The sequence below is a fragment of the Silurus meridionalis genome, chromosome 7, assembly GCF_014805685.1.
Source record: "Silurus meridionalis isolate SWU-2019-XX chromosome 7, ASM1480568v1, whole genome shotgun sequence".
NCBI classification, from domain to species: Eukaryota; Metazoa; Chordata; class Actinopteri; order Siluriformes; family Siluridae; genus Silurus; species Silurus meridionalis.
The window spans coordinates 1,193,949-1,214,008 of record NC_060890.1 but is presented as its reverse complement, the minus strand read 5'-3'; the positions used below and the strand labels follow the sequence as shown (position 1 = coordinate 1,214,008).

The following is a 20,060-nucleotide window of genomic DNA, read 5'->3' as shown; positions in this document are numbered from 1 at the left end:
GTTCACTTTTTTAAACTGATTCCTCTCAGGGTTCTTCTTCATCCCACCTGAGGAAGTTTTTTCCTCAGTACCTTTTTCTCAATAAAGATAAACTTGTAAACTCTTTTATAAAGCTAACATTTATATTCACAATTTATTTAATTCCTTTAATAAAAGTGCTTACCAAATACAAGTGGAAACCATTAATACTTCTGTAATAATTTCCATTTTTTTTTTCATCAGGGTATAACTTTTATTTAAAACGTTAACATTAATGTTGGAAATACACCATGATTGTTAATTCTCTTTACGTAAAACAGTAATGTAGCTTCTGGACTCTGTGTCTCTATCTAGTGGACAAAAGTGATCAAAACGGTGATTAAACCCCAAACGCTGTTTCTGGCGCCGCTTAGTGGTCACATTGCAGATTTAACGATATCGCCCCCTGTCTGAGGAGGAAGGCAGTACAGTGGCTGTTTTAAAGTGGGGCAGCGGCACGGTTGTTATGGAGAAGCTTTACCCCGACATGGAGCCGCTCCTCGGGGCAGAACCGGGCCGATTAATGGGGGTATGACTTCGCCCGGGCCTTACGCACAGCTTTTAAGAGAAACAGGTCTGATATACATTTATTTTTCTCCTTTCCTGCACTTTAAGGCTGCTATTTTTCGGTGTGGAGGCGAAAAAAAACCTGCTCGCTCAGTTTCCGCGACAGGTTTCCTTTCCAACTTAACGCTACCTGATGCTATGCTAAACCAAGCTTCATTTCTCTTCACAACTTTGCAACTTTTTTTTTTTTTTTACTTCCAGCGCCTTCTTAAACTTTGCGACATTTTACGTCAGAAAACCTGCCGAGTGACCTGATAGTTTATAATTTTGTACACGAGCGTTTTCCCATTCATTATGAAACATCCTGTCCGAGATAGCCGCGGCTGCATTCGTGGTTTTCTCTTCCCAACCGTTTTGCGGACAAGCCACGCCTCCTGTTTCACGATTGGTTCATGGTTGGTAGAGTTCTGCGCTCTGATTCGAGGGTCGCACGTGAGTACGTGGGGTTAGCCAATCGCAGCGCGGAACGCAGTGCGTGTCTGAATGCGGATGGGGAATGAAAATTGGACGCGTAGTAGCTAGCGTAGCCTGGACCCCCGTCCTGCTAACTTCACACAGGGCAGAGCAATTTAATTTATTTTATTTTTTAAATAAAACACATTAATAATATTGTGTTTCTTAGAAGAAAATTCTCAATAATATTAAAGAAAATATTATTGAATACAATTATTTATTTATTAAAAAAAATACTTAATTTTTTTTATTATTTCAGTGCAGGAATTTAAATTTTATTATTAAATTTAATTATTTTAATGATTTTTCAAGTAAAATATTTTAGATTTAAAAATTTCGGAAAAAAAAAAAATAAAAAGAATAAAAAAAATAAAAAGAATAAATAAATAAGTGTTTTATGATGTAGGGCAGAGATGAAGGTGTGAGTTCACGTGAGGTCACGTGATCCGGAGTGTGTTTCCTTATCTTAGATTAACCAGATTAACACAGGGTGAAATCTAACACTGTTTATACACACACACACACACACACACACACACACACACACACACACACACACACACACTTCCACTGAAGCTGCTTGTGTGTTGCATTTTATTGCGTCTAAATCAGAAACCCCCCATTTATTTATTAATTTATTTAATTAAATGTTATTTTATTTTAAACCAAATAATACCAGAAATAAACAATCTATTATTTTCTCTGCGTTGCCGCTGTTTTCAGTTAACGACAATTTTATTACAAAAAATACAAACATTTTCCTTAAAAAAAATAAATAAAAAAAAATGTAAAATAAAAAAAGCAAAAAAAGCAGCTTTAAAATTTATACTTTTTTTTTTTTTACAATTTTTTTTTTTTTTAATTGTAAAAAAAAAAAACTTTTTTTGCTTTAAAATTTCATTTTATTATTTATTATCAAATAAAAAATGTATCATATAAAAAAATTTGGCTGAAATTTTTTTTTTTTGGTTTGGTGCTGATGTGTCATCTGGTGAAATGTGGCTTTTTATTGCGCCGGATGTTTCTTCGAGTGTGTGTGTGTGTGTGTGTGTGTGTGTGTGTGTGTGTGTGTGTGTGTGTGAACAGCAGTGTTTCAGGTTAAAATCAGGGGGTGTCCAATCCAATAGCTTTAGTTTATAAATACACCAAGACCAAAAGTATGCGGACGCCGTTTTTTTTTCCCGTCCGGCTGTGATGAAAAAATTTAGCCGAACGTCTGGAGGAATCCGAGTCCCAGACGGCGCGAAAATGTCCAGATGAGTCAAGGAGCTTCGTATCGGACGGCTTTTGGTCGCGTTCGGATTCTGATGAAATGAAAAACCGAATGTGGGAATAAAAAAAAAAAAACGTGAGAAGAGACGATGAAAATAAATAAGAAGAAGAAGTTGGTATTGGCAAAGATGGAGATGAAGGTCATGGAGAAGTCTGGTGGCTTGTGGGATGAAGCTCCTCCTGATGAGACTGGTTTCACGTGTACGCAGACGTGGTGCGATTATGAGAAAGTACCTACGTGAGTTTTAGAGCTCAGGCCCGAAGGTGTTTTTTTTTTTTTTTTGCTGGTTTCCACATCCTCTTTCTCTCTGCTCCGAGTTCACGTCTGCAGAAGCTCGAGGTTCCTCACACAGGTCTTTTCACGCTTCCTGTGCTCAATACCGTCTGCTTTTTCAGACACGTGCTGTTTCCTTCACGCCGTCGCAGGTTCAGAATTTGTTGAGGTGCACAAACTGAGCTTCAGTTTCAATTCCCAGTGGAAGATCTCCTGTTAGAGCTCCAACTCTATTGGGTTGTGCCTCAGGAGCCTCCTCACCTCCTCACCTACATCAGTCCCTGACCTTATTAACATCCTTATTGCTGAATTACCACAAATCTCAGGAAGCACACACTAAAGATCTATGGAAACATCTGCTCAGAGGAGTGAAGGTTCTTGTAGCAGCAAATGGGAACCGAATGTGGACTGGGATGTTCAGAATCAGTCATCAGTCTGAAGTACAGCTTCAGAGGTGGAGGTGTGATGGTGGTGTCATGGTGAGAGATGATTGTGGATTATTCTTTTGTTTTACACGCTGCTTTTGAAACTAACTGTGACCCAGAAAGGCAGAAGATGAAGGTCAGCTCGTTGTACACACACAAAACCCAGAAAACACCGGTGTGAAGTTCTAGCAAGAAGAAAAGCTTGGAATCCATCCTGAGCTTGGTTTAAAGTGGGAAATGGTTTTATACCATGAACAATAACACTAGAAAGGATGTGGATTTGGGACGGAGCCCAGTGCAGATGAAAACACACACTGGAATGTTCGTGATAAGAGAAGAATGCAAACATCCAGAGGAGCAGCGCAGAACCGGATCGGATCCTGATAACGGAGCGCAGAAGCAGCTTCTTCAGACCATTGAGGGGTTTTTCTTGTGTATATGTCTGTTATCTGATGGAATAACTTTACAGAACGTTGTGGATCTTTGTGGATGTTTGGATTGTTCACCTCAGCTGCTTCTTGTGAAACTGGTCTGTTTGGAATCAGTTTTTTTTCCCAGCTGGTGGACATCAAGTCAGAGTGTTGCAAGAAAAACATCTCCTTTATCTTCATCCTGGACCTTTTAATCCTTTTTTTTTTTTCTTTTTTTTTTTTCTTTTTTAAATCATCATCAGGAATCTCTCAGACTGGTGACCCGAGTGTGTGGGTGAGAAAGTTCTGTCCTCCCTGTTAACTCTTTCCTCTACTTTTTATTCTCATCCAGTGCATGCAGTTCTGCAGTCAGGCCATAAAGATCTCCTTGCAGACCAGGATTTGCCCATGAGGGTATGAGGTGTAACAGAACGGCCAATTCCAAAGACATTTGGGTTTGAGATCAAAAGGGACAATCGATTAGAAGTTTCATCAAATCGCAACATTATATTGAGAGACCTCCTGAAGGACCCGGGACGTTTGGGAGGCCTCCTGAAGGACCCGGGACGTTTGGGAGGCCTCCTGAAGGACCCGGGACGTTTGGGAGGCCGCCTGAAGGACCCGGGGCGTTTGGGAGGCCGCCTGAAGGACCCGGGGGGTTTGGGAGGCCGCCTGAAGGACCCGGGGTTTGGGAGGCCGCCTGAAGGACCCGGACGTTTGGGAGGCCGCCTGAGGACCCGGGGCGTTTGGGAGGCCGCCTGAGGGACCTGGGGCGTTTGGGAGGCCGCCTGAGGGACCTGGGGCGTTTGGGAGGCCGCCTGAAGGACCCGGGACGTTTTGATGATATACCGGTGGTGTGATGATTACAGAGTGCAGCAGAAAAGAGTTAAGGCAGCACTTTTTTTGTTTTATGAAACACAATCTTATCGCCATGACGACGCGTGTGCACATGCACGTTATCAGCATGTTGTAAAAGCAGTGGAAGTACAGCGTGCTCTCGAGCAGGTGTGTGTCGCACTTTAACCTTCATTAGTATCGCCATTTATAAAGTGAGATTTTTATACAGATGTTCTCACCGATTACATGATGGAAAACGGTCTGAAGTTCACCAACATGACGTTGTTACTGGGTGATGATTGAAAGAGCAGAGATTTTGAGATGTCGGTTTTACTGAAGCTCAGGTGTGGTGGTGGTGGTGGATGACGTGCCAGGCTTATGACTCTGAAATATAGCTTCACCTTCAATTTCTCCGGCGTCTTACAACCGTTTTTATCTCTCCATTTTGAACAAATGATTCTACCCGATGTAAAACTGAAGAAAAAAAAAGTGAGTGATTCTGTGCCTCAAGTTTTCACGATTTCTGCTTCACCAAAGCTCCAACCCGAGTGTTTACTGATGAAGGACGCTTTATCTGCATATCTCGGTTTTGAATTTATAGCATCCGCTGCCTTACTTCCTGCTCTGAACGTCTCTCTGTTTGATTACTTCTAGATACTGATCCCACACAGGGGATTATTCCACCACCAGATATACAAATGTGAGTAGTGAAGTACCGGCGGTTGACCAGCTCACTAGAGGTGGCGCTGTTTCTGCCTTTACTTATTTAAATATCTATAATGCACTTTGTAGTTATAAAAAAAAAAAAAAAATTACGCTTATACGAATCATTTACAAGCTGATTGGAACCAATTTGTTTTTAATGAAGCGGGTTTGTAGGTGTTCAACAAAACTAATCCGCGTGTTCAAGAACCTATTTTGTTGAAAACTTGCAGTAATAAAGAACGTCCAAGTTTTTTTTTTTTCTTTCTCAAAATACAGACCAAGTGGATCAATGAGAAATGTATTTATTTATATTTTATGTCTGCGGAACCAACGAGTCGATCACAGTTTTATTCATCATATACACATTCATACAGATCACGTCATGAAACGCTTTTTACGACTGTCCAACATGTAAATAGGAAAAAAAAAGTATTAATAATATATTACGTGTTAATGTATAAAAAATATACCATGCTATTTAATTTATTTAGTTAATCGGTCTTAATCAGTGTCGTTAAAGTTTGTTGTGTTAGAGCACAAAAAATATAAAGAATAAATATTTAGGATGTATTTTTTTTTTTTTTTTAATTAATGAATAAGATATATAATGTATGTAAGACCCCCTCCTTCCAGTAAATGCACTCATAGGTTTTTAACCTCATAACCACCCCCTGATCTCTAACCTCCGTCTTATCAGATCCTGAAATTCCCCCTAAATTCCTCCTGATGGATCTGTTGAAACTCTGGACTCTGGACATCAGCAGCAGCGATTTCGCAAACTTTCGCTCTGTAAATTAAAGTGTAATTCTCGAGACGACTGCCTTTTGTTAGTTGTCTGTGACCTGACGAACTACGATCAATAGAGAGAGAGAGAGAGAGAGAGAGAGAGGAGAGAGGGGAGGAAAATGAATGTTTTTTACTCTGAAAAGGTCCAGTGTATGAACAGTTTGAGGTTGGAGGGTGTGTTCTCCTGAAACCTTTTCTCCTACACACTTGCAGTAACACTGTTCCCTGTTTAAAAAGAAAGCGCTTGTGTCCTGTGGCTGTAGGAAAAAAAACTGTTTTGTTATTATTATTATTTTTTTTTTATTTCCCACTTTGGCTGAAAAATGAATTTGCCTGCACAGCGCCATCTAGTGACCCGGCATTCCATTTAAATGTGACTCAATAATTAACAATAATGTTACCATGATTGTGTGTGTGTGTGTGTGTGTGTGTGTGTGTGTGTGTGTTTTGGGACGCAGCCAAGCAGTCGGTTCGAAGCGGTGGTCAAGGTCACACGCTAACGTTCGCTACTTTTCAGACGTTTGTTCGTGACCTACTGATGGGATCAAATAAAAAGAACTCATTAAATCAAACGTCTACAAGCTGCTCTGAGATTCTGCGTAGTGTTTTTTTTAAAGTTATAAAAACTCTTATTGAAGTGTGTTTGGGTGTGTATGTGTTTGTGTGTGTGTGTGACATTTGTATTAAAAGCTCCAGTGTGAGTAAGTGGATGGGATTGAGGGTGTGTCTTGTTTAAACATTATATTATATATATACACACACACACACACACACACACACACACGTATTTGTAGGTGTGTAACGTGCACAGTATTCGCGGTTCGTTACGTACAAAACATAAAAGTGTTTTTTTTCCCTTTTATTTTATTATCTTCATTATTATTATTATTATTATTATTATTATTATTATTATTATTTTTAGTTTCTTATTGACATTTGTAAACATCAGCAGTTTATCGTTAATCCCTGCTTGGTTAAAAAATATATAAAATACTATTTTCTAGAAATCAAATATCTAAAAAATAAAATTGAATAAATCCGATTGATGCAAATCACTTTTTTAATTTTATTGATTATTGGAACAAATTAAATTAAAAGAAAAAACATTAAATAGTTCACATTCGTTCGACTTCTTTTGCGTAAAACATCCGCTCGCACAACACAACCTGCACTGCGATTAAAAGTATTGGCACACGTGGTAACCCTTGTGTTTATTTATTTATTGTTTTTGTTCACCCTTTTTATCTTTTTATCTGTTTGAACATCGTTATCCCTGTTTCCCGGTGGTGCTACAGTTATTCTCCTCCTGCGACTGCCCCCGGCGAGTTTGTAAGGGTTTAGTTTAGCGAGCGCTTCACGTGCACGTGATGACGATGATCACGAAGCCGCTCGATGTTCAGTGTCTGACTCCACATCTGGAGTGGGTGCTGCCGCGATGATTTACAGCCAGGTTCTGTTCTCACGCGTTCACCGGCTTTGATCAATAATGTACACTGATCTATAAATAACAGCATGACGTATCAGATTAGATCAGATTATCATCTATTATTGACACGTTTTACACAAACTGTGCTCCGTTACGCTGCTATTTATAGACACCCACAGGCTCAAGTATCTCAAGTAATGTTTCTCTAAATAATAATAATAATAATAATAATAATAATAATAATAATAATAATGACCAAAAAAAGAATAAAAAAGTAATAAATTATTATTATTATTATTATTATATAGTGTAAAAGCGTCAAACTGTAAAAAAAAAAAAGTTTTCTCCTGTAATTTGTTTCATGGGATTTAAAAAAAAAATTACATTTACTGTTTATAAAAATTTAATTAAATGATAAAAAATAAAAAAATTACATCATAGAGGAGGGCAAAATTGGGATAAAAAAAAAAATAAATAAATACTTTTTTCTACATTTATTTATTGAAGAATTAAAAAAATATATATATATATATATTTAACATTTATATTAAGAAAAAAACCCCTGAAAAAAACTAAGAGATTGAAAAATCCCCCTTATACACACATCTGTATTACCCACATGTGGTCTGTCATACTCTTTATAATTTTTAATTTGTTGTATTTGATTCAATCGGTTTAATTTGTGCCAATTTATTAAATTTAAATAAATAAAGGTTTGCGGAGGAAAGGCACGAGTCATCATTCTTTAATCAGTCTGATCGTTATTGCGGTGGTAAAAGAGAAATAAAACACGTAGGGACATGACGATGACGATGATGATGATGATCTTCATGGTTACTTCATCACACCATCATTTAATTGTTTTTCTGTAACAGCATATGGTTTACTGCTGCTTACTTAAATAAATAAAGAATATTTTAAACACCCTCTCTCTCTCTCTCTCTCTCTCTCCTTAGGTCCCAGCTTTGGGTCGTGTCCCAAATCCAAAGCCTGAGCATGGCCGTGCTTCATTTTCACGCCGTAGACGATCAGATCAGCGTCCTGGATCCAAAAACCCCTGATCTCCTGAAGAACGCAGACCTGCTGTGAGAATTGCTGCTGTGAATTTTTTTTTTTTTTTCTCTCTTGAAGGAAAAAATGGCAGAACGTCTTTGAACGTCTCTAGAGGAGCCAAGGAACATAAGGAGAACAAGCAGGCCACGACATTTGTCCTATCCTACAAAATCGCTATAAGTAATGGCAAAGGAGCAGGAACACGAGGAGCCTCGCGAGATGTCCGAGAAGGTCAGATCTTCGCTCTCAGATCACAGTTTATTCTTCTGAAGTTGAAGCGAAAGGGGCCGAATGTCATCAGGCTTCTGTTCAGTCGACACGTTTCTCTTCTTCACCTCGCGGTGGTTCCGTTCATTTCAGCTTCATTTCAGCGGCCACGTCCCAAATCGCCAAAAAAAACCCAAAGGAGCGAAATCTCATTTGTGACTTGCACAACTGGAGCAGGACCACAAGGATTTCTGGAATCAGAAATGATCTCAAGATACCTTCATGTAAGAGCTGTGTGTGCGCGCGTGTGTGTGTGTGTGTGTGTGTGTGCGCGCTCACTACACAGAGTATGACGTGATGCCCCGTACGCAATGGACTTGAAGTCAGAGCGCAAACAACGTTTAAAGTATTGGCACCCGGATTAAAACCAGAACCATTTCAAAACCAATCTGAGGGAACTTGATGACGTTCTCCACGCTGCTTCCTTTTTTATTTCAGGGTTTTGGTTCATTTTCGGGAAAATTTCCAGGACGTGGATCACTGTGCACTTTTCAGATTTCAAACTTCAGAACATTTCCTGTAAAAGAAAAAAAAATATATATATATAAATATACATTTTATATTTTTTCCATCGTGTGGATTTTTGGTTTACTTTCCCAGCAGAAGAAGGTCAGAAGATTTCCGAACCGTCTCCGCTGTCGCGGGAACGACGAGGAGCGATCTTTTAGAAATCTTTCATCCAGAAATCGGAGCTTGTAGCGAGCGGATTCTGGGAGATAGTTTTTCCCGGGAATGGCGGAGCACAGAGAGCTGCTGGCCGAGATGACTAGCGTGAGCCGCCTCTCCACCACGGACCGCCTGAAGCACGCGCAGAAGCGCCGGGCGCAGCAGCTGAAGGGCTGGGCGCAGATGGAGAAGGAGACGGCGCGCGCGGGGAAGAACAACGTCACGCGCAAGAAGAGTGACGCCGCGAAGAAGGGCAAGAAAGGTGGCGAGAAGAAGGTGAGGTTCCCCAGCAACATCACGCTGCTGGAGGCCGCCGCCCGCAACGACCTCGACGAAGGTGAAGTACGCTCCGAGAAATCAGCTGGAATTGTGCTGGAAGAATTCCAGTTCGGATAATCTGGACGTGTGTGTGTGTGTGTGTGTGTGTGTGTGTGTGTGTGTGTGTGTTGCAGTGAGGGAGCTGCTCAAGCGTGGTGTTAGTCCAGACCTGTTTAATGAAGACGGACTCACAGCTTTACACCAGGTACACACACACACACTGTTGTGTCTTCAGGCCCATTTCCACTCCAGGAACGTTATTAGAAAGTTGCTGCACTTCAGGGAATCAGGACCAAGTTTGTTTTTTATTTCACATCTCAGTCGTCACAGAGCTTCCTGTTGGAGAATCAGTTTAACATTCAAGTTCCCCAGAATCAAACCTGCGATTGGATAATAATGATATTAATATTAATATTAATAATAATAATAATAATGGTATTTATATGTTGTTGTTTCAGTTCATTCTCATGTTTTTTAATTTGTGTGGTGAAAATAAAAAGCAGGAGCTTCTTCAGGAACCGAGCAGTTGTTGCACTCTCTCTTGATCACTCTTTTCTCTCTCTCTCTCCTGCCCAGTGCTGTATTGATGACTTTGTGGAAGTGGTGCGCTGTCTGCTGGAGTCCGGTGCGAACGTGAACGCGTGCGACAGTGAACTCTGGACTCCGCTGCACGCTGCCGCCACCTGCGGACACACGGGCCTCGTCCAGATCCTCGTCAAGGCGTGAGTGTCCATCCCGCTATACGTGCTCGCTAACGATAGTATAAAGCACAGGGAGTGTTGTGTTTTTTTTGTGTGTGTGTGTGTAAACACGTGAATACGTGCGTGCAGTGGAGCGGATCTGCTGGCGGTGAACGCAGACGGGAACATGCCGTATGACCTGTGTGAGGACGAAGCCACACTCGAGCTCATTGAGGTCGCAATGTCCGAGCAGGGTGAGTTCCATCGTTATCCGTCACGTCTCCTGATCAAATGCTATGTTTCGGACGCGTTTCTAGAGAATTCCGAGCATGCCAGAGGTCATGTGACCGAGTAAACCGTGGCATGATGGGATGTTTCCACAGGCATCACTCAGGAGCAGATAGACGAGTGCCGCGCTGCCAAGGAGAGAGTGATGCTGACCGACGTCCAAGCACTGATCGACCGAGGAGACAACCTGAATGCCAAGGACCAACATGGGGCCACTCTGGTGAGGGACAGATACAAGCTGAGAGAGAGATTGATAGTACAAGCAAAAAGACAGAAATCAAGGGATCTGAAGTAAAGGTCGGTTGATTAATCGGCACGGAAACCGATTAAACAAACGATGGATACAATTTTTTTTTTTTATTGAATAAAAGTAATAACTGTGAAATAGTGCTGAGCTTTGTTATTAAAACACAAATAAACAAAAAAAAAAACAGTATTGACTCTTGAAAATGTGCTAAATGAAATAAATATGAATACATCAATCATTAATACCCAAAAAATGCAACAAAGTTATGTCAAATTTATTATTAAAATTACGTCAAAATTATTAAATAATTCAGACATTTTTTAAATTTGTAAATTTTTTATTTTGCACGCATTTCCACTTATGACCAAGCAAAATGTTTATGGTTATGTTTATATATGATGCAATTTATATAAATTTTCCCAAACTTCAAATTAACTCCCATAAATACCTGGAAAATATCCAGGAAATTTAAATATTTTCAAAATTTCAAAGTTCCCCTTGAAAGTTTCCAGAAAACGCTTTGCAACGCTACATGCAAAATGAATAAAAGGACGCTTCAAATAAAACAGCAAGTGGTGTCAGTGATTCGCCTCTAGAGGCTGCTCTTGTACTATACAATGCAACCCGGAAAAACTATCGCTATGGATTTTTGCTGATAGCTTCAGCAATCAACTATTGGTGCTGATTAATCGGTCGACCTCTAATCTGAAGAGTTATGACGTACATGTAAGTTGTGTGTGTGTGTGTGTGTGTGTGTGTGTGTGTGTGTGTGTGTGTGTGTGTGTGTGTGTGTGTGTGTGTGTGTTGAGTAGTTACACGTAGCGGCAGCTAATGGCTACTTGTCAGTTGGAGAGGTGCTGCTGGAGCGCAGAGCGAAGGTGGATGAGACTGATGCAGACGGATGGACACCCCTACATGCTGCCTCCTGCTGGGGACAGGTGAGCAGTGCATTATGGGAAAGGATATCATAACTGAACACTTTTTAAACATTGCAAAATCACTTTATTACACTGAACATGATGGAGAGATGAAAGGATTAAGCTCAATGTTTATTTTTTATACTCCATTAATACTTTGATGTTTGAGTCTGGGTTAGATTTATTCTTTTTAACTGACCAGTAAAAACCCATCTAGTTTCACTAGTGCAGGTCAATTTCATTCCAGTGCATTTTTTGTGTGGAAAACTCTTATTGAATGCTGGCATCATTTGGTTTTCCCTTAATCCAATACAAGATATCTATAGTTTCAAACACTGTGATGTAGACCGACACCACCTGGAAGCCCCGCCTCCTTCACTGTCATACTGCAAATTAAACGATTCTTTGCTGTCAATAATATGGAGCAACGTTTCTGCGTATGTTTGACGTAGCTAAGGTGTGACGTGTCTATATTTAACATCAAATACGATAAATTATGTTAAAAAATTGCTAGTTTCATAGCGAATTCCGTTTTGTTTCTTCAAGAAAATGGTGAGAATGGATCGCTCATGCCAGCAAGCAGTTCCTGACTGCATCATGTTCTTAACCTCTGTACAGTTTTTGCTCTTTTTCTCTGAGAAACATGACAGTGTTTTAATTTTCTGAAAGAATCACTCATTTAAATGATTCAGTTCAATGACTCACTTTGAAATATTTTCTCAATTTAATTTTTTAAATCTCTAATATCAGTCTTTAACGTTTTATGTTTAAAATATTGATGCGTCGATGCCACTTCAGACTGATCAAATGTAAAAATTTGACTCAAAAGACACACTTTTAGGGAAAAATGGCTTTATAGAGGTAGAAAAATTTCCATTAAAGGTAAAAATCTACTTATTTTAAATGATTTCTGTATCGCTGCTGTGAACTGACCACTGCAAAGAATATGAAAAATATCACAAATTTTTTGGAGTCAGCTGTCCATGGTCCTTAAAATACCAGCATAATAACACACGGCAAAATATTGTATAATTATCGTTTATTGATAAAATAAAGATATCGGGGGTATATATATATTTTCTTAATCAACATCACACCCCTAAAGGGGGTTTTGGGAGTGTTTTTATCAAATATCACGTGACCACAAAAAAAAAAGCTTTTCCAAATGTGAATTCTCAACCGCATAACACACTTGTGCAAAGTCGTCATGTTAAACAATTTTTAATGATGTTAAAAAACATCTTCTCACATCATCTTTAAAAGAAAAAAATGAAGAATTATAAAAAAATAGAAATGAAAAAATTTAATCGGTATTAAAAAAACTGTAATATCCTGTTACTTTTTACGGCTCTGAAGATGGTTCTCGGAGTTCATCGCTAATCAATTAAAAACCTTATCTAGCATTCTGTGACATTAAAACACTCCAGTTTTATACAAAATGACCAATGAAAGATTGAAAAATGAGTGAATGCTACTTGAGTACACTAATGTAGCTAGCAAAAGTTTAATGAGAAAAATTATCCATTTTATTCCAAACCAAATTTCAGTTGAGATACGACGTTGCAGTACCCTGGTGGCTACAGTATTATTTTCGAAGTGGATGTAGTACTCGGGGCAGTTTTTTTATTTAACCCGGACAGTAGAGGGCGCTGTTGGAGTGTAATCTGTGAATTTAACACGGAGAGACTGAGTTAGTGTTGCATCGTTGGATCATCACTAAACCTTTTTATTCCTTTTCTCCACTTACCACATAGAAGGTTTCTCGCAGATCCATTTGCTTTTACTGGTACACTTCCCATCATTCCAGCCTTGCTTCCCCGCAAAGCCCCATATCTCAGCACAGTCCTCGTTACCAGAATCGTTGGGCTCACCCGGAGACCAGAATCTAATTAGAGAGACATGAAATCAGAGTCTGGTCAGAATTGCTGAGAGAAAATCGGCCAAAATAAATAAACGTCTGCGCCGCCTTTTTTATTTTTTTTTAATTCAAGATCATGTAAATCCACTTGTACACCGATTTACATAATTTCATGAGCAAAACAAAAGAAACCCGATGTTTTTCTGAGCTGGAATATTTTTTGGATTAACGACACCCATCGTTTCAGACGAAGGTCAGATAGTCTGGGATTCATTGTTTTGACAGAGAATTGAATATGGCAGTCTTACCCAGTGTTCACTAGCGTATCATCCACCCATTTCCATGTCCCCTCTGTGTTTCTGTCATTTAAACCAATCCAAGCCTTATCGTTGCCCACCTGCTTCAAAAGGAAGTCCTGGGAAGATGAAAACACAATATGAAAAGGTGAAAAATAAAAAAGGACACAAGTGTACTATTTCTCCTTCACGTTCACGCCCCAACCTGTTTCTCTTTGGTCTTGATGATCACGAGATCTGCTCCATTCTTTTTGCATTCCTGTCTCGCTTCATTCCAGGATTTCTTCTCAGTAGAGGTGAAGTACATTTTGGAGTTGAAGTAGACCCATCCCAGTCTGGCCTGTTTAGCTGATAAGAAGGAGAGAAGTTACAGTCTATATCCATATCCTTCCTAACTTCCACCACGTTCCCTGATAAACCATCTGAGCCGTTTTGAATGTGAACGATAAGTGATTCACTCCAGTTTACCTCCTCTCAGTTTCTACAAAAGGATGACGTCTCTCACGGTCTGGAGGGTCACAGGGAAGGAACTAAGCTCAGCGTTTCAGTGCTTTGGTCCCAATCTTTGCCTGGGTCAACAACGTCTTCACAAGCAGACCCCGAGTAGAGTCTGGTCCAGTTTACCACGAACACAATCACCCTGGTCATCATGAGTTTGTCTCGAATCGCCTCTTCTACTTTGTGTGTCAGAGCTCTGCTTCTACCGTAAAGTTTGCAGATGGCACAATGACTATGGGCCTCATTTCCAACAACAAGACCAACAAGGTGGAGAAACCAGTAGCATGGTGCCAGAATAACATCACTCTCATGTTATAACTCTGCAAAACCAAGGGGCTGGTCGAGGAGTTTAAAAGGGGACAGCAGCAGAAGTGTCCACCACTGGGCCTCATGATTTAGAAAAGGCTCTGATTTGACTAGGCCAAGTTTTCATTTCATTTATCTACACTGAGCTGTTAAGGGCCATGCTCAAGGGCCCAGTAGTGGGGGCTCGATTGTGCTGGGATTTGAACTCGCAATCTTCTGATCCAAAGTCCTTTGCCACATCCCCACATTATACTAAATGAATAAATCAAACTCGAATAAATAAGTAATGTTCATCACTTTTGCTTACCCAACTCCTCAAACGTGTTCCTCATGTCATCTCTCTCCTTCTGTAACTGGTTTTTCTGGGTTTCCACGGTGCTGTAGTTCGTCTGCAGTTTCTCCATGTCATCGGCTAGTTTTTGGCATTTCTTCTCGTCCTGGTCCCTCACCACAGTGAGGTTGTTGAGGCTGATCTGTAACCAGTCTCGCTCGACAGTTACGTTGTTGTAGCTGGTCAGCAGCCAGTCTTTCTCAACGGTCACATTTTTGTAGCTGTTCTGCAACTCTTCTTTCTCAGCAGTCAGGTTTTTGTAGCTACTCTGCAACTGTTCGTTCTCGACGGTCAGGTTTTTGTAGCTGCTCTGCAACTGTTCGTTCTCGACGGTCAGGTTTTTGAAGCTGCTCTGCAACTGTTCCTTCTCGACGGTCAGTTGCTTGTAGCTGCTCTGCGACTGTTCGTTCTCAGCAGTCAGGATTTTGTAGCTGCTCTGTAACTGTTCCTTCTCGACGGTCAGTTGCTTGTAGCTGCTCTGCAACTGTTCGTTCTCAGCAGTCAGGATTTTGTAGCTGCTCTGTAACTTCTCCCTGTCCCTGTTCAGGTCAGTGTTCATCATCTGTAGCTGGTTCCTTTCAACGGTCAGGTTTTGATTGCTGTTCTGAAGCTGTTCCTTCTGAAGACCGAGGTGTAGGTACAGAGTCTGTAAATCATTGTTTTTGGCAGCCAGGTTGTTCAACTTGAACCACAGCACCGAGACGGCAGAAACGAGGAGAAGACACAGAAGGGTCAAACACACTGCCGCAATTCTGTAGTGTCTGCTTCCTGAAGTGTCTCCTTCAAAACAACAACAAGAAGAGAGGCGTTTTATTTGGGTCGACTTTATTCAGCCAGACGCTCCTCATGTATTGGTGTACTTTATTAGGTATACATTTAATCTTTCACTATAATTAACAGCTTTTTCAGATGGTCATGTGACCAGACTGATCTTCTAACAGAGTGGCGTCTCATCAGCGTCAAAAATCGACAAATTTTTCTAACTTGATCTTAATGTTAACAGAAGAAATAAAATGTAGCCTGTCTCGTTCGCGTTTGCACCATACCCCAGTTGATGTTGCTGGCGTCGCTCTCGGCCCGGTCGTGCTCCTCCCGGTCGTCATCGTCGTCTTCGCCGGACTCGAACCTGTTATACGAAACCATATGTGAATTCCGAACCTTGACATGGCTCATCTCCATTCTGCTCCTAATGCAGCGAGGCTTCTGCGGGAGGGGGTGTGTGTGTGTGTGTGTGTGTGTGTGTGTGTGAGCTAAACGCTGTGAGTCAGTAGGATATCTGGGAACATCACATGTATGAGACTGAATGGAGAAGTCATGGTTGTGGGTTTTTGATGAGTTTGCTCAAATCAAAAGTGAACCGAAACTGAATTCTGTGTAAAAAAAAAAAAAACTTTTCTTTTGCATCTTTTTGGGGGAATAACTTGTGCATCATAGTTGAATTTTTAGTTGTTTATTTATGTATTTCAATAAAAGTACACATGAGCGACAGCATGTTTTTCCGACGTGACCTTCGTAAAGAGACTCTCTCTCTCTCTCTCTCGTCCAGTTTGATTTGCTCCTAATGTCCCTTTTCGTCCTTCCTTTCTTTGAAAAATTGCTCAAAAGCACCAATTGTGTAATCTGGAAGTTATGCTGAATCTTCATTACGGCCACCTTCACTTCTCCTTTCTTCCAAATTCGAGAGCTTGTTCTTATGATTGGCTCCTTTTTCGTTGTTGTTTTTTTTTTTTTTTTTTTTCGTAATTATTCAATAAATCCGAAACAAGAAAATTCTAGATTAAAGGCTCTAAAAGAGAAAGGAAGGAATAGAAGAAACGAAAAAAAAGAAAAGTCGTTTGTATTCGGGTCTTAAATGCGCACGTGAGCGTGAAAGCGAAGCTTCTGATTGGTCGGCGGCTGTAGTGCGTGTTCTGATGGGCGAAATTTAGAAAGAAATGAGAGTTATGATGTGCTTATTAGTCGATTTCTAGGGAATTTGTTAGTGTGTGTGTTTCGTTTAACTTGAATCTTAAAAAAAATGGGGGTTTATTAATTTAATTTATTGGGTTGGTTATTTTCCTATAACAGCATATCCTGTGTGTGTGTGTGTGTGTGTGTGTGTGTGTTCCCATTCTTTTTTTATGGCAATTTTAGTATCTATTAAATAAGTTTTTGTCCAGGAATTGCTACTTTTAATGTTACCCTTTAATGTCGCAGGCAGTAAATTTCAAGGTTCTGACAGAGCTGATGTACATGACGTGATTGTGTGTGTGTGTTTGTGTGTGCAGATGCAAATGGTGGAGCTTTTAGTGGCTCACGGTGCGGATCTAAATGCAAAGTCTCTGCTGGATGAAAGTCCTCTGGGTGAGTAACACACACCTTCTTAAAACAGAGATTCATTTGGGTCTAATAACGAGATGTGATTTGTTTTCCTGCACTGATTCAGTATTTAAGGTCTAAACAGTGTGTTTTGTGCATTGGGGTTAATCTTCAGTGCATCATATTAGAATTCACAAGCCCCACTATCCATATTCGTACTCCTCGTGCTCACACACGGTGTGTATGCAGTGTTTGGCTGAATCCCGGTGTGTGTTGTGTAGATGTGTGTATGGACGAGGAGGTGAGGGCGAAGCTCCTGGAGCTGAAACACAAACATGATGCCATCATGAAGAACCAGGACAAGCACAAGGGCTCACTGCAGAGACGAGCATCCAGCGCCAGCAGCCGGGGGTCAGTGTGTGTGTGTGTGTGTGTGTGTGTGTGTGTGTGTGTGTGTGTGTGTGTGTGTGTGTGTGGGGCAGAGAGAGGGTGAAAAAGAGAATGCAAAATTGAATATTTGTACGATTATGAACATCGAGATTTTGCACTGAACAGAAAACACGGTGTGTGTGTGTGTGTGTGTGTGTGTGTGTGTGTGTGTGTGTGTGTGAGCAGTAAGGTGGTGAGGAGGACGAGCGTGAACGAGCGCAGTAGCCTGTACAGGAGAGAGCACCATAAGGAGGCCATGGTGTGGCAGGACAGGGGAAGACAGGACGGACAGACGGAGGACGAGGACGAGGACAGACAGACAGACGCCGAACTCAAACACATGGTGAGCAATAAAAAAAACAAAAAAATGTTTTGGGTGTACCAAAAAAAACTTTGTCTACCAGAGGTATGCTATAAACACACACACACACACACACACACACACACACACACACAGGCTGTGTGGCCAGTTTAGAAATTTGCCCCAAACACACTTCAGGATTATTTTAATAAAATATAACGATCTCGAAATATAATTAAGTCGGATAAAATGCCTCCTTTTCTCTTCCGCCACAGGTGGCGCCAGTGAGAGCTGTCGCCATTGTTCAGATTTTGTGCTTCAGCTGTGGAAGGTGTATATTTATAGATCCGGTTCAGGTTCATCTAAAATGCGTTTGGTTTGAACCTCCTGCGTCATCACTCCGTGGAATCGTGATTCATCATGATTCCTCTAACTGATGATGAAATCAGGACTTCGCTTTAAAAGGAAGAAAAAAAAACTGTTATGGGACATAACGTGCTCTTTGTAAGACTGTTGCCAGATTGAGATATTTACACTGAAATTACACATGTATTTGTGTGTGTGTGTGTGTGTGTGTGTGTGTGTGTGTGTGTGTGTGTGTGTGTGTGTGTGTGTGTAAATGTTTTACATATCAAGCTGCTTCTTCCCAATATAACATGATTGCTTGTTCCCCCGATGTAGACTGCGCCCCCTAGCAGACCGGAGGATTTGCTTAATCCGGATAACGACGGGGGATTAGAAAATGGTGAGCGCGACTCTATCGTGGGAAACGGCAGCACCTTGATGCCCTCTCCGTCCCTGGTTCCCGTAGAGCCACGCGGCGGTGGACGTTCCTACCAGCTGACTCCTCCCGCGGGGGCAAACGCCGACCCCGGGGACACGGACAGCATGACGCGGGACAAATCGCACCAGACGCTAGCGGAGCTGAAACGACAGAGGGCTGCCGCGAAGCTTCAGAAACGGCAGGCTCCGGCTCCGCCCCTGCTTCCTCCCACACAGGAAGAGGCGGGGCCTCCCGAGCAATCGGCGCAGCCGGTGTACTTCACACCGGCAAGCGGAGATCCACCGCTTCTCAAGCTGAAGGCACCAGAGGAAGAAGAGCCGGCCAATCAGAAAGAGCCGTGCTGCGGACTTATGTAGGGAGCTCTCACGCATGTGCACACACACACACACACACACACACACACACACACACACACACACACACACACACACACACACTCTGTTGGTTCTCTCCAAATGCAATTGGAACTATCTAAGCTGCAGACTCATACAGGGAACACACACACACACACACACACACACACACACACACACACACTGCTTCACTGGAAAGCACAGAGGGCAAAAAAGAAAGTGTTCCAGCAATAAACAATGCGTTTTTTTTTTGTTTTTGTTTTTTTTGTCTTCGACACTCCAGCGGGCCGTCACTGTAAGATAATTACACTTCCTGTCCTCATTATCATGACTTCCTGTCGGAGGAGAGAGACGCCCAAGCTCGAGCACTTTATTACTTGACCTTCCATGAACATTCCCTCAACACGTGCGTTTGAGTCGTCGTTATTAATTCTCAGTCTTAATGGCTCCCTGGTGCTCCTCAAGGGGGCGCTATTTTATTATTATTATTATTATTATTATTATTATTATTATTATTATTATTATTAAATGGTGAACGTGTGTAGGGTGTAAAGAGCCAAATCCAAATTGGTTCCCTCGGGTCCATATATCGCAGGAGGAAGGGTGCAGACTCCAGTGTTGTATTTCATCTATTGCACTTAAATAATGATTTAAAAATCAAATCCTCACGTTTTGTTAGATTTTTTTTCTATTTAGCGGAGGATGAAATAATAAAGATTTGAGAAATAAGCTGAAAGATTTACGATCCAAATATTTTTGTAAATGATATTTTTTTAGAAGCTGCATTTTTCCCACTCGGGGAAACGCCGGCCGACTTCCCGAAGTCACTTTTTGGCCACAGAAGCGACTTTTCCAGCGTGTAAACACGGATTATTGGTGTTTGTAAGAAGGATTTTCTGCTTGTTATTGTGCTGATTATCACGTTTACGTATCATGTGATCTTTGCCATTGCGAATAAATTTCCTGCCACACAATAAAAAAATATATATACATTTTA

General features: G+C 41.0%; 2 protein-coding genes across 4 annotated transcripts; one reads left to right on the top strand and one right to left on the bottom strand.

Annotated features, from left to right (window-relative positions):
• The first annotated feature begins 399 nt into the window (after window positions 1–399).
• On the top strand, window positions 400–20,060 carry ppp1r16a (protein phosphatase 1, regulatory subunit 16A). Of its 3 annotated transcripts, XM_046853669.1 has the most exons (12): window positions 400–592; window positions 4,911–4,956; window positions 8,130–9,496; window positions 9,612–9,682; window positions 10,054–10,199; window positions 10,308–10,411; window positions 10,541–10,665; window positions 11,505–11,630; window positions 17,166–17,241; window positions 17,478–17,607; window positions 17,812–17,968; window positions 18,608–20,060. In XM_046853669.1, the coding sequence occupies exons 3-12, from the start codon at window positions 9,226–9,228 to the stop codon at window positions 19,064–19,066; spliced, it is 1,665 nt and encodes a 554-aa protein (XP_046709625.1). In that variant the 5' UTR covers window positions 400–592; window positions 4,911–4,956; window positions 8,130–9,225; the 3' UTR covers window positions 19,067–20,060. The 3 variants fall into 3 exon arrangements, with proteins under 3 accessions (XP_046709625.1, XP_046709624.1, XP_046709626.1); XM_046853668.1 differs by lacking the exon at window positions 4,911–4,956; XM_046853670.1 differs by lacking the exons at window positions 400–592; window positions 4,911–4,956 and adding an exon at window positions 4,167–4,304.
• On the bottom strand, window positions 12,632–16,167 carry LOC124388710 (C-type lectin domain family 4 member M-like). The gene is made up of 6 exons (XM_046853674.1): window positions 15,945–16,167; window positions 14,875–15,678; window positions 13,969–14,111; window positions 13,776–13,882; window positions 13,357–13,494; window positions 12,632–13,273 (listed from the first exon to the last, which is right to left on the bottom strand). Coding segments are annotated over exons 1-6 (1,326 nt in total). The 5' UTR covers window positions 16,078–16,167; the 3' UTR covers window positions 12,632–13,272.

Bases quoted from the DNA above. Each gene is read 5' to 3' on its own strand.
- ppp1r16a (XM_046853668.1), top strand. From the start codon at position 9,226: ATGGCGGAGCACAGAGAGCTGCTGGCCGAGATGACTAGCGTGAGCCGC. The intron at 10,200-10,307 runs GTGAGTGTCCAT...ACGTGCGTGCAG, and splicing joins GTCCAGATCCTCGTCAAGGC to TGGAGCGGATCTGCTGGCGG. The intron at 17,242-17,477 runs GTGAGTAACACA...TGTGTTGTGTAG, and splicing joins GCTGGATGAAAGTCCTCTGG to ATGTGTGTATGGACGAGGAG.
- LOC124388710 (XM_046853674.1), bottom strand. From the start codon at position 16,077: ATGGAGATGAGCCATGTCAAGGTTCGGAATTCACATATGGTTTCGTAT. The intron at 13,883-13,968 runs GTTGGGGCGTGA...TCATCTTCCCAG, and splicing joins TCAAGACCAAAGAGAAACAG to GACTTCCTTTTGAAGCAGGT. The intron at 13,495-13,775 runs GTAAGACTGCCA...CTCTCTAATTAG, and splicing joins GATACGCTAGTGAACACTGG to ATTCTGGTCTCCGGGTGAGC.